The sequence below is a fragment of the Chenopodium album genome, chromosome 24, assembly GCF_948465745.1.
Source record: "Chenopodium album chromosome 24, dcCheAlbu1.1, whole genome shotgun sequence".
Classification (NCBI taxonomy): Eukaryota; Viridiplantae; Streptophyta; class Magnoliopsida; order Caryophyllales; family Amaranthaceae; genus Chenopodium; species Chenopodium album.
Genome location: NC_137857.1, coordinates 36,880,288 through 36,892,469, shown reverse-complemented (window position 1 = coordinate 36,892,469; position 12,182 = coordinate 36,880,288). Strand labels below are relative to the sequence as shown.

Below are 12,182 nucleotides of genomic sequence, written 5' to 3'. Positions count from 1 at the left end.
CTCTACCTTTGTGACTCTACAAATATGGGGAAAAAAAAAATCTAATGCAATTCTCTTTTATTAAATATGAAGTTTATGAGAAGATACAAAGAATTTTATAAACTATGATTTACATGCACAAAATACGTATGACAATTATAGTACTTAAACATTTATATGCATACTTTAACATGAAATAATGTTTTGTACTCTGTATTTCAAGCTTATACATGAGCTATTTGTTACGCTTAATGGCTTAAGTGAGGATCACGGAGTGGAGGGACAATTGGCTCATTAACATCCCTAGAAAATTTTGTATACATTTATTTTGTCGTCTCTCCAACACGCGCTAATTACAATTAAAAAATAACTGTACGGAATATATGCAGCTGGTTATCACATGAATTAGCAATGTTAAGATAAACACTCGTATTATGTCGTATGAGAAAAGTCCCAAATTTGTAAAATATTAACGCTGACCAAATATACCCTTCTCGTCAAAATTTGGTTAAAATTCCTTGTTCAACACCCTTTATTTTTTCCTTTGCTTTCTCTTCAATTCATTCTCTCTCTACAATTCTGTTGATTATTTGAGATTGGGGTTTTTGTTCCTCAGATTTTGCTTTCATTTTGAAGATCTAAAAAATGGCTGGTCGTTACGATCCAAACCCTTTTGAAGAAGAAGAAGTCAATCCCTTCTCTGTAAGTTTCATCACTCACAAACCCTTATCTTCGTTTTTTTTTCTTCTTAATTTTCGCAATTATTTGATTTTTAATTTGGGTTAAGTTTGATTGTTCCTAAAAGGGTAGTTTCTCGTTTGATTGATTGAAAATTTTGGTAATATTTGATTTTGGGGGTTTTTGGTTCTTGGGTATTGAGATTTATTAGATCTAGGTTCAGTTGTTTGTTGTTCTTACTTCAGTTGAAATTGATGAAGTGTGTAATCCGCGTTGAGATTCCCTTAAAAATGTGAACTTTATGCTCACATTTAGTTAATGTGTGTGAATTTTTTTTATTGGGTATCGTTATTGTTTGTAATTTGTTGATTAGGTGATCGATCTTAAAGCATTGTATCGGATCATTGAACATTTTGATGCAATTTTGCACCGCACTGTAGGAGTGTAGGTTGGACCATGGATTGATGGTAGTTCATGGTAATTTAGCCGGCCTATCTTTGGATCCATGTCTGCATTCTACACGGATCACTGATTCTCGTGCCTTGTGTTCGGATGACTTTGGTGGTCGTTTAGGCTTATGGAACTGTTTATGGTGATGAGGATTGTTTTTCTTGGAATTCCATATGGTATAGTGATTTGGGGAAATGTGGCTACTTTGAAATGGTGTGATTATTATCGTGTGGTTGTAGTTTCTCATGCATTTTAAATAAAGCGTAGGTGTACCTTATGATTTGTTTTGAACATTAGGATGCCTGGTTAAAATTTTTATGATTATAGAGAATTAATGATATGACTAAAAATGTTGGTATAGGAAGGTAAAGTTTAACTTGACTTAGATGCATCCTATAAAGAAATTATCTTCCATGTGCGCTGATGTTGGGAACAAACTTTGGTGCTACACTTTGTGTGATAAGAGGAAATTATTGAAATGAGAGAGAAGTGAAAAGGAGGGGAACAAGCTCCATTGTTTATGACAAGAGATTGGGACAACGAGAAGAGGGAGGGACACTGAGAGGGAGGGATTCAGCTTCCCTCCTTAATAAACGTTATTGGGGAGATTTGGATGGAAATTACAGTTCCACTTTCCACCCTCTCTGTCTTTCCCCGTTGTTTGTGCCAGTCGCCACCAATAAAGTGTTAATCTTTGTGCTTCGTGATTCAGGAAGCTAACAAATATGTTGATAAATTAGATTTGTACATACAATGTAGCTTTATTCTTCTTAATTGGTTGGAGGGGGCTTATTTAGTGTTTTTTAAAATGCTTTGTTTATTTCATTGGTATAATAGATCAAGTAAATCTTGTAACATTTAGTTAATGTGTTCGCTAGTATTTTAAGTGGTTGCTGCTCGTCTGTTCCTGGTGGCATTATTTGGCATGCTTGTAATTAAATAACGCAGTGAACATGGTGGTGGCAGTAGAGCAATAGCTGGTTGAATCTTATGAAAGTAGTATGAAGGCATTTTATTAAGCCATAAAAATGGCTCTTTGCCTCATTTTTTTGGCTTTTATAAAGCTTTGGCAGATAGCATTGTATCTTTTATATGGGGTTTTTTTTTTCCTCTTTCTTTTGTCATCGTGTAAACGTGACATGGTGTTATTAAATAAAGGGTATTAGTGTTTATTTCATAACTAGGCTTCATTGCCTTCATAACTCCACCCATAAGTTTTGGTTGAACGAACGTAGTTGTTGGGGGGGGGGGGGGGGGGAGGGTGTTACCAAGGTAATCTGTACTGGCTCATGATAGCTATAGCTATTCCTTTGTCAATCAATGATATTCTTTTTTCTTTTTCCTTTCGAAGACAATGCTTCCTCCTTATTCATTTTAGTGGCTGCCATGCATATGGAAAGAGTTAGAGAAGCCACCTGCCCAAAAGGGTATTTAAACAGACAAAAAAAAAGTGTGTTAAATGTTACTTTTTTAAAAATGGAGTAAAATTTATTTTATTTTCTTAAACTGTATATCTGTGTTCCTATATAAGAAATGATTGACAGACTAATGTTTTAATCATCTTTAGGAACAAGAAAGGAAGGCCAAAGCTTCAGGCCAATCAAACTTTTCCGGAGGAGCCTTTTATATGCCTGTAAGTACCGTTCTTTATTTTCAAACCAGCATATCTCCATAATGACTTATATGTATGCCGTTATTACTCTGGCTTTAAGGCATATTGTGGGGGTGATTTCAGTATGTGGTCTCTCAAGGACTTTTCTGACTTTCTGAGGGCATGGTTAGTTGATTACTGCAATGATTATGTTCTTTTGCTATTTTAAATGGTATGGAAAAGTTTCTAGGATGTTTTTTCAATCATTATTATGGTAGGAACCACTAAATTGATACTAAGACGAGACACCGTTTTATTTAAAAGGGTTTAAATTGTTACCGCTACTTTTATGTTTGATTTCATCTTTATTATCGTGCCGGGTTAGCCTTTGATTGTTCGAGCTTTTCCTGCAGCCAAAATTAATATAACCATCACTAGGATTTTACAATTATTTTGATTTTGCCAAAAACAGAAAATATATAAACTGATATATACACACTTTTTTTTAATTTTAAACCATAAAGTGTGGTGACTACCGTTTTCTGTGTGTGGGTATATTTGATTTAAGCATTTTCATGTGAGTGCAATTGTGCAAAATACATCAGTAAGTAATAGTTTATTAATATACAAGTAACTCTTAAAAAAATAAAAGGTGTAGCTGATGTAAGTTTAAACTAAGTTTATCGTAATATTGTGCAAATGGCCACGCAATCATTGTACATAGGGGTGTTAAGCCTGAGAAATTGAGCTCGGTTTGAGCTCAAAACCCCATAGACATGACTCGGCTTAGGGTTCTATTAACAAATGTTCAATCTAATCTCAAATTTACTTGTTTGTATCAATTTTTTAAGGACAGCGAAACTTCCTCAAATAAGGCCCCATATATGACAATAACCTCCTGCTGTCAATAGATAAATTTAGATCACAAATATTTTATAAAAAAAATGATATTTATATAAAAAAATGAGCTTGTTCATGAGCTTTTGAGCTGAGCTAAGGATAGCTCGGGCTTCGCTTGTTAAGATCTCGAGCTTAAATCGAACTTCAGGTGAGCCTGCTCAAGCTGAGCTTTGACTGAGTTTTGAATGAGCCAAGCATCGAGCAGTTTGCGAGCAGGCTTGGCTCGTGAACACCCCTAATTGTATATCACATACTTCTGGAGTAGCAGGTAGTGACACTAAATGGATGGGCTGAATATGTTATTGTGAGATGATTATGTACTGTTGTGCTAATTAGTTCAAATAACTGATGAAAGCTTGTTTTTTAAATGACTGATAGACTTAACATAAGCTATCTGCTGTGTGGCTTGGAAATTGCTAAGGACAATATGAAACAACAACAAAGGCATTTTGTTTGATAATTTGTTACGACATGAGTCTTTGTTCATGTAGCTGACCCCATCATTGGTATTACGGCTTCAATGTTGTTGTTTATTGGTTACAGCATATATTGTCTTTTATGTACCTGGGAGTCGGAGACTCGTTGGTGTTTTAGCATTAGGCACAATCATCTTTTAGAAATGAATTTGCTACCTAGATTATTTTAATTATTTTTATTTTTGAAAATTAATCAGCCTTTAGAGCTGTGTGATTGTTGATTGTCTTATATTCAGTGGTGAATCGGTGATTATCATGGCTTTGTTTTCAACTGTAGCTATAATGATATGCTTTATTTACGAACTTTCTCCTTGATGTGTAGAATCCTGGAAGTGTTCCTCCAGCCTCAAATTCAAGGCTTTCACCTCTTCCGCCTGAGCCTGCTGACTTTTACAATCCTACTGCAACAGTTGACATTCCCCTTGATTCTGGAAAGGTAGCTGCAAAAAATTTCATGTTGAACATTGTTTGCTATCTTGTCACTTTACAATATTTGTTGTGGATGCTACTTATGATTTATGTATTAATGACCTTGACTTTTAATATAGGATTTGAAGAAGAAAGAGAAAGAACTTCAAGCAAAAGAGGCTGAGTTAAGAAAGAGAGAAGAGGTAAGTTCTTGTGTGAAGCTTTGCCGACACAGTAGGCTTTTTCCATCCTGGTTGCTTGTTTGCTTGATCAACATGCATTCATCTTATTATTGTAAATTTGTAATCATTTACTTGTTGAGTGCTTGTTAAGAAGTTTTATTGTTCTGTGTTCAATACTTTGAATATAATGAAATTCCATAAGTGTATTCCCATTGTACTACACATTCATGAATGCAGTGGCCTAATGTGTAATTGTAAATTTTGTAGTGAATTTAGGCCCGTCTTGTAGTTTTTTTAGTTTCTATTGTCTTTGTGGTTACATTTAAAAGTCTTGTTGAATGATACAGGTGCTGAAACGGAAGGAAGATGCCGCACAACGAGGTATGCTTGTTGTTTAGCCAAAAGACATCCTTACTGTTCTTTCTGTTGTTTATTTAAATTGCTATGCAGTAGTAAGAGTGACACTTTGACACCAGGTGTTTTTTTTATTTTTTATTTTTTGTTTTTAATTTTTTTAATTATTTTTTTTTGTGCTTGACATTGTTTCTCAGAAATTTGACTGCATGTAGAGTATAATAACATCAGTTATTTTATTTATTATTTTATATAGCCGTTTATTTTATCAATTTGTGGGAGTTTCTACATTTGTAGATGTCTAGATGGTAATAAATACCGGTAATTGTAATTAGTCTATATGTAATATTGCAAGGAATCAGGAAAGTCTCGTGTAAGAAAAACACATTGTATGGATAGAGTTACAATTGCTTGGATATTGACATGTGTCTTTGCTACTAAACGTACAAGCCAGTTCATCATCATAACCATCATTTATAACCGCCTACTGAACAGAGCAACAGAACCTAAATTGCATTCTTTGTAAATTCTGATTATCCCATTCATGATACTCCGTAGTATGTTACCCATTAGTATTTTCTGCCTAGTGCTGCTTACTCTGATTTTTCTTACTAGTTTCCTTGTATTATATGACCTGGCCAGACTTAAGTGTCACTTAACGTATTGTATGTGTTTTTTGGTTCAATAGTTGATGGCCACATTTAAAGTTTAGAGCTGATTCATATTTTCCCTTTACAGCTGGAATTGTTATCGAGGACAAGAATTGGCCTCCATTTTTCCCAATTATCCATCACGACATCGGAAATGAGATACCAATTCATCTGCAGAAGTTACAGTACACAGCTTTTGCTACTCTGCTAGGTCTGTTCTTTTTTTTTTTTTTTTTTTTTTTTTCCACTCTTATTAACTTGTATGTTGATGTGTATTACAGGAAAGTGTTTTTATATCGCAGTAGGTCTTGTTAAAGATCCAATGGATTCCTTTGCACTTTTTTTTAACCTGTACCGATCCTTGTAAAGAGTAGATGATTGACAACGCTTTTAGTTTGTGTTTGTCCCATAATTTAAATTGGCCTATTTGATATACATCTTGCTACAGGCTTTCCAAATTCGTGTAATAACATTCTGCATGACTGTTAATTGGTTTCTTTGTCCTGTGTCTTTGAATTGATACTTCTTCAGATTGCTTGTTCTGACATTGTCAGTGTTTGAATGTTGCAGGTTTGACACTGTGTCTTACCTGGAACATTGTAGCAGTTACTACAGCTTGGATTAAGGGTGGTGGTGAGTTACTACTTTTTGCTGTATTCAAAGTATACTATTGTGGCTGTGAATGCCTGTGATCCTGTGATATATTGGGCTTTCTAGTCGATCTAATACGTGACTTGTTCCAGATGCAACTATATGGTTCCTTGCTATTATCTACTTTATATCGGGTGTCCCTGGTGCTTATGTGTTGTGGTATCGTCCACTATACCGGGCCTTCAGGTACATGATACTTGCATTCGTATACACCTCAAGTGCTTGTTTATTTTTTTTTTCCTCCTTAACATTCCATACCTCCTTTTTTGTGCAGGACTGAAAGTGCCATGAACTTTGGATGGTTCTTCTTGTTCTATCTGGTAATGGCTCCTAGACTGTCGTACAGCTTGCTATGATTTATTTTGGAGAAAACCCATTCTCATCTCTTTATCATTCTTTCCTTTTGCAGATTCATGTTGGCTTCTGTATTTTTTCTGCTGTTGCTCCTCCTATCGTCTTTAAAGGAAAATCCCTCGCGTAAGTGTTGTTTATTATGCCTTGTGCATTTTATTTGTCAGAATTTTTGTCTAACCCTTGTTTTCCTTGTAAACAGAGGAATCCTTCCAGCCATTGATCTTATTAGCCAGAATGCCTTGGTTGGGGTTAGTTTTAAATCCTTAATTTTTTTTTCTTATTAATTGACCACTTGAACCGAAAAAAAAAATTAAAAATTAAAAATTAAAAAAAAAAAATTAAAAATTAAAAAAAAAAATTAAAAATTAAAAAAAAATCATTGTAGTTTAAGGTATGGTGTGATATTACTGATATTATTCAGGCATTATTCTATATTTAACTGCTGCCTTCCCCTTATCACTTTGCTCTCCTGAAGGATCCTCTTGAAAGTTTCTTTTCAAGAGTGGTGTTATCATGGTGATTAATTTCTATCAACCTTTGCAGATTTTCTACTTCATTGGATTTGGACTATTCTGCCTTGAGTCGGTAGTCAGCGTATGGGTTCTTCAGGTCTACCTCTTTTCTCCCCAATTTTTCCCTTGTCATTTCTAAAGGTTTTTTTTTGAGTAATTTTTGATTGCATGGAGCACTAACAGTCAAAATAATATGAATATGGCAGCAAGTATACATGTATTTCCGAGGCAGTGGCAAGGCAGCACAGATGAGGCAGGAGGCTGCTAGAGGTGCCATGAGAGCTGCATTTTGATTCCATCCAATGACTGCTAAGTGCTGATTCAGGATAGTAACCCCTTGTGTATGGTAGAGAACGAAAACCATCTTTCAGCTGCACATTTCATACGTGTTATATATATCATTGTTCCTTTATTTGCTTTTCACATTTTTCATATTAGCGGATTGTGAGAGGGTTGTTTTCTTTTCATAAAAGGTTGTAGGTACATTAATTCTGATTTGCACATTCTATAGATGAATTTTTAAAGTTATCGCGTATTCAACTGCAGTGTGTACAGTAATTTTGTTTAATTCATGGTAGACTGGCTGCAATGTACGCCGTATGTGTACATATATTTTGCTATTGCAATAAAGATATTTGCGCGTTTTTGGTAGTGACTTGAATTTGAGCTTGTTTCCAGCCGAATCCAAATTGTACTTTAATTCACATGACCTGATTGGGACCTAAATTGAAGATGATCCTACTTGATGAGAGGCCCCAAAGTAATTGTGAGCTTCATTATTAGCTTATTATTTGAATTAGTTGACATTAGATATGAATGTGACCCTATCCGAATTGAATTACTAATAACTGTTAAAAACAACCTAAATCATATACGCGAATTTTATCTTTTCGGAAGCCTGTTGGCCAACTCTGGTTTCTAAGGTCTGTGCATGTTTGAGAACAATAACGATATGTGACGGGCTAGAGTGTAAACTGTAAATGCCTGAAGTGGGTGCTGTAGTGGTGTTACCTGTATCATGACTTGTAGGGAAGTATATCGATTAAACCGGAAAACACTGACTAAACCCCGAAGCCTGGGAACGGTTTAATAAGAACGTGAAATTTTGATTGATCATAATCATATATGTTCTGTTTCGAAATCATGGTTTTCGAGTTATCCTCTATAGTCTATACATGAAGCTTACCCCTGTAAAGATCGATCAATCACTACGCTATTATAAACTACCACATATATCTAAAGTCACCATCCCATCTTATCGCCATCCATCCATTTTTTATCCCAAGATCTCAGGATACGAGGAGGGAGTGATATCACTACTCCATCGCCTCAACCTTGACTAGTACTCCGTAGTTGGTATTGAGTAATTGACGAGGTATATAAATTGATTACTCCAGATTAAATATTGTATTTGTATATAAAACGGAGTGGTACATGGTACATGCATCACCAAGGAGGCAAAGATATATCATCCACCTAATTCCTCTTACATATGTTTCTACAATTAAGGCAATACATTTCTTCTTGCAGTCCATCATGCAACCATCATCATTATAGGCTTATAGCTTATCATATTAATTAACAAAGGAAGTATTCAAACAGAAGGACCTACCTTACAAAAACAATAAAAAAATATAAAAGATATTTTACATTTTTACATATAACGATAATCCAAACTACTATTCCGTATAAAGCTAAGTTTGCGTGACCAATTGTAAGTTTTTAATACACTAATTAATGTTACGTATTCTAAAATATAAGCATGTTTCAAGAATGTACTTAAACTCCTTAAAGATCTAGTACAAGTCGTTTCCCTACCTTTATACATATACTTAATAATTAACATATTACTCCGTATTAGTAATTCACGTAAATGTATTTTTCTTCTTATATACTCCATAGTATTAAATGAGTATTCCGTATCCTTATTCCTTAGTATTTAATAGGAAGTTGTACACCCCCCCCCCCCCCCCCCCACCACCACCACCACCCCACCCCACCCACCACCCACCCATTCATACACAACCACTACATTGCTTTGCCTCACAGCTCCGGTGCTGGTGCCGGCCACACCGACTCGAGCCTCGCTCAAACCAAACAAAAACCAAAGGCAAGAGGATAGAGCCTCTCTTTATTCATTCCACCAGTACCATATATATTACATCCCACAACATCAAAGCAAAGCAAACACAAAAAGCAAGAATAAAAACCCTCACAAACCACTAATACTAGTAACAAAACCACAATAATACATAACATGATCTTAAGTTTATAACTACATATAAATTATAAAAGTCCTACTATTTACTCATATAAAAGTAACATAATAGGAACTAATTAGTAACACCATATAACAAATAAAAGCCTTAAATAAGATCACGTACCATATACTATATAGTCCACATATATATATTTATAGTAGCTAGTAGTTGTTGTATCACCAAAGATATAAACAACCACTTAATAATTAATTTTCCCACTCATAAAAGCTTAACAATAAGCACTACATTTCTTCTTGCAATCCATGGTGCAACCCCCACCTCCTCCACCACCACCATAACCCTTGCCAGACCTACTAAAGGAGTAAAAACACTTTGCAGGGCACGTTAGTTTCTTCATGTAACAAGGCCCCTTTTCCTTGCACACCACACTAGGCCTTACGGTACCACTCTTTCCGTGGCCCCCGCTCGGGGTCCCGTATCCGTATCCGTACCCGCCTCCTTCACCCCCGAACATACCCGGGTCGTTGAACCCGGGTATCCCGAACCCGCCACCCGGCCCGAAGAAGTCAACACCGTTGTTGTGGCCCTTGGGCTTGCCCCCCTTGGAAGTCGGGTCGGGCCGGGTGGCCCGGGTTAGGGAAGTGAGGGTTGTGATGATGAGGAGAGTAAGGAGGAGACTTGCTTTTGTTGGTTTGATGATGTTCATAGTGTAATTTGTTTTTTGGTTTGAAGATTTGTTTGTTGTTTTGTGATTAGATGTGCAGATTAAAGGATATGGACTAAAGTGAGATGGGTGTGAATGTGTGTATTTATAAAGAAAGAGAGAGCATTTAAGAGAGCAAGTAAGGGGCAGTTGGGTCACTTGAGTGTGTGCGGGGGAAAAAATAAAGATCTCATATGTGTACGCATTATCGATTATTACTTTCTCTTTTGTAATTTGTTTGATGTTTATAGGAGAAAATACAAGTTTATCACCCTAATAAACTAATTTTGTTTATTAATTTGTAAAAGTGTACAGTAATTCATTAAAAGTGGGCCCTATATGAATTATTATAATTACGCAAATGTCATGCTGAATGATAATATTTGTTGATTTATTTACAATTTTGCCATAATTAATTTAATTTATTTACTATCAAAGTGATAAAATTGGGGCTTCCTTTGTTTTTAGTCAAGATAAAAAGCTTAAATTTTGATTTCAAAGCACTCATTGACATATAATAATATTGAACATAATTTATGTTACAAATTTAATAATTTATCCATTTAAAAAAAATTTACCCATCTGAACAACGACAAAAGGTAAAAATAAAAATTAAAAAAAAAAAAAACAAAAACATTAAAAAGCGATGAATTATGAATTTAAAAAAATGAAGTAGGTCAGGTATTTTATTTTTATGAATTTTAAGTATAATTTTTAGGAGTAAGAGATTGATTGCTAGAATACAAATTCAATTTCGAAGAATTAAGAGACAATAATTATAATTAAATTGAATTAAATGATGTAGGAATTAGTTTAAAGTCGTAATTACTCGAGATTATTATAGATAGAAATATTAGTTAAATCACCATATATAAATTTCAAAAGAGGCAATAAGCTAGTGCTAGTTGATTAACATATGTAGTACACATGGGCAACTTAGGTATGGGGCATTAGATATAAATTAATTAAAATAAAAGGAGTAGGTTGGATGACATTAATCATGGTTATAAAGAGCACTTGTAATTGTGGTAATCTGAGCAGACAGGGTTGCTTTGATTGCATGTAGGCGTGGAAAATTTTAGAGGTGCCCAAAATCCTTCTTTTTTTATTTTTATTTTTAGGGTGGGTCCCACATGGTGGATAAAAAAGGTGCAAAATTGATTGAGCTCACTATCTATAATCCGAAATAGGAAATTGGTGGAAAGCCAAATCCAATGGAACTTTGTTGTACACTATACACTTGGAAGGTTGAACTTCTTTGGTCAAAATAGTTTATAAAGTTGGTGGCTTTTATTAATGGTTATCACATTACATTACATGAACTAATTTATTTTTCATTTTTATGTGTTAGGCAATTGGCATGTACTCTTTCCGTGTTGTTTGGAGTGCTAGCTCTTTTGTGGTCTTAAGCTCATGTAGCTAGTGAAATTTATAAGAATATTAAGTATGACATTATGGCATACAATATACATTAGTACATACCTTGATAGTCTTAAATCATGGAAGACTAAAGAGTTAAAGAGTGTACAAGTGAAAGATCGAGTGTGTGGCATGACAACCACACGATCTATTTTATGTGCTAGTATGTGCATGCATGCAATGCGCACACACGTCTGTGTGTGCAATGTGTGCACTAGCATGGGAGCACCGTCTATAATGTTTTTGGTGCAAGGATGCAGGTGATGTATTGCTATGCTAATTGGAGTCGATGCGAGTTCAAACTTTAATAGTTTGTAACATTACGGAAAAGAAGAATATGGTATATATGAGTATGGATGTTCAAATTTTATAGACATATATGAACAGTTAATAAATCAGTAGAGTTGTAGAATATTAATTATATTTATATGCTCATTGAATAATATTCTCTATGCTATCCATTACCATTTCAAGTTACAACTCTTCGACTCTTTTCTTTAGAATTGAATTAATCTGATTAAAATATTGTCTTAAATTAGTGGGGGAAGATTGTCTTTTTTTTTTCTCCATCAAAATAATTTTAGCTTTACAAATTGATAAACCATAAAAGCATTAAGTAGAAGACAATATTTAGAATAGTAAAAGACAACAGT

At 34.6% G+C, this 12,182-nt stretch overlaps 2 protein-coding genes across 2 annotated transcripts; one reads left to right on the top strand and one right to left on the bottom strand.

Moving 5' to 3' along the window:
* The first annotated feature begins 452 nt into the window (after nt 1–452).
* Nucleotides 453–7,725, top strand: LOC145612568 (secretory carrier-associated membrane protein 1-like). Its single transcript, XM_081667915.1, has 13 exons — nt 453–681; nt 2,675–2,740; nt 4,397–4,510; nt 4,623–4,685; nt 5,012–5,045; nt 5,757–5,879; nt 6,239–6,301; nt 6,412–6,505; nt 6,594–6,639; nt 6,729–6,796; nt 6,873–6,921; nt 7,217–7,282; nt 7,392–7,725. The coding sequence occupies exons 1-13, from the start codon at nt 625–627 to the stop codon at nt 7,476–7,478; spliced, it is 930 nt and encodes a 309-aa protein (XP_081524041.1). The 5' UTR covers nt 453–624; the 3' UTR covers nt 7,479–7,725.
* A 1,950-nt stretch (nt 7,726–9,675) lies between these two features.
* On the bottom strand, nt 9,676–10,113 carry LOC145611020 (uncharacterized). Its single transcript, XM_081666260.1, has one exon. It carries the CDS (start codon nt 10,111–10,113, stop codon nt 9,676–9,678), a length of 438 nt encoding a protein of 145 aa, XP_081522386.1.
* Between the last annotated feature and the right edge of the window lie 2,069 nt (nt 10,114–12,182).

Excerpts from the sequence above, each read along its gene's own strand:
- LOC145611020 (XM_081666260.1), bottom strand. The coding sequence starts at position 10,113 with ATGAACATCATCAAACCAACAAAAGCAAGTCTCCTCCTTACTCTCCTC.
- LOC145612568 (XM_081667915.1), top strand. The coding sequence starts at position 625 with ATGGCTGGTCGTTACGATCCAAACCCTTTTGAAGAAGAAGAAGTCAAT. Across the intron at positions 6,506-6,593 it reads CCACTATACCGGGCCTTCAG|GACTGAAAGTGCCATGAACT; the intron begins GTACATGATACT and ends TTTTTTGTGCAG. Across the intron at positions 6,640-6,728 it reads GGTTCTTCTTGTTCTATCTG|ATTCATGTTGGCTTCTGTAT; the intron begins GTAATGGCTCCT and ends TTCCTTTTGCAG.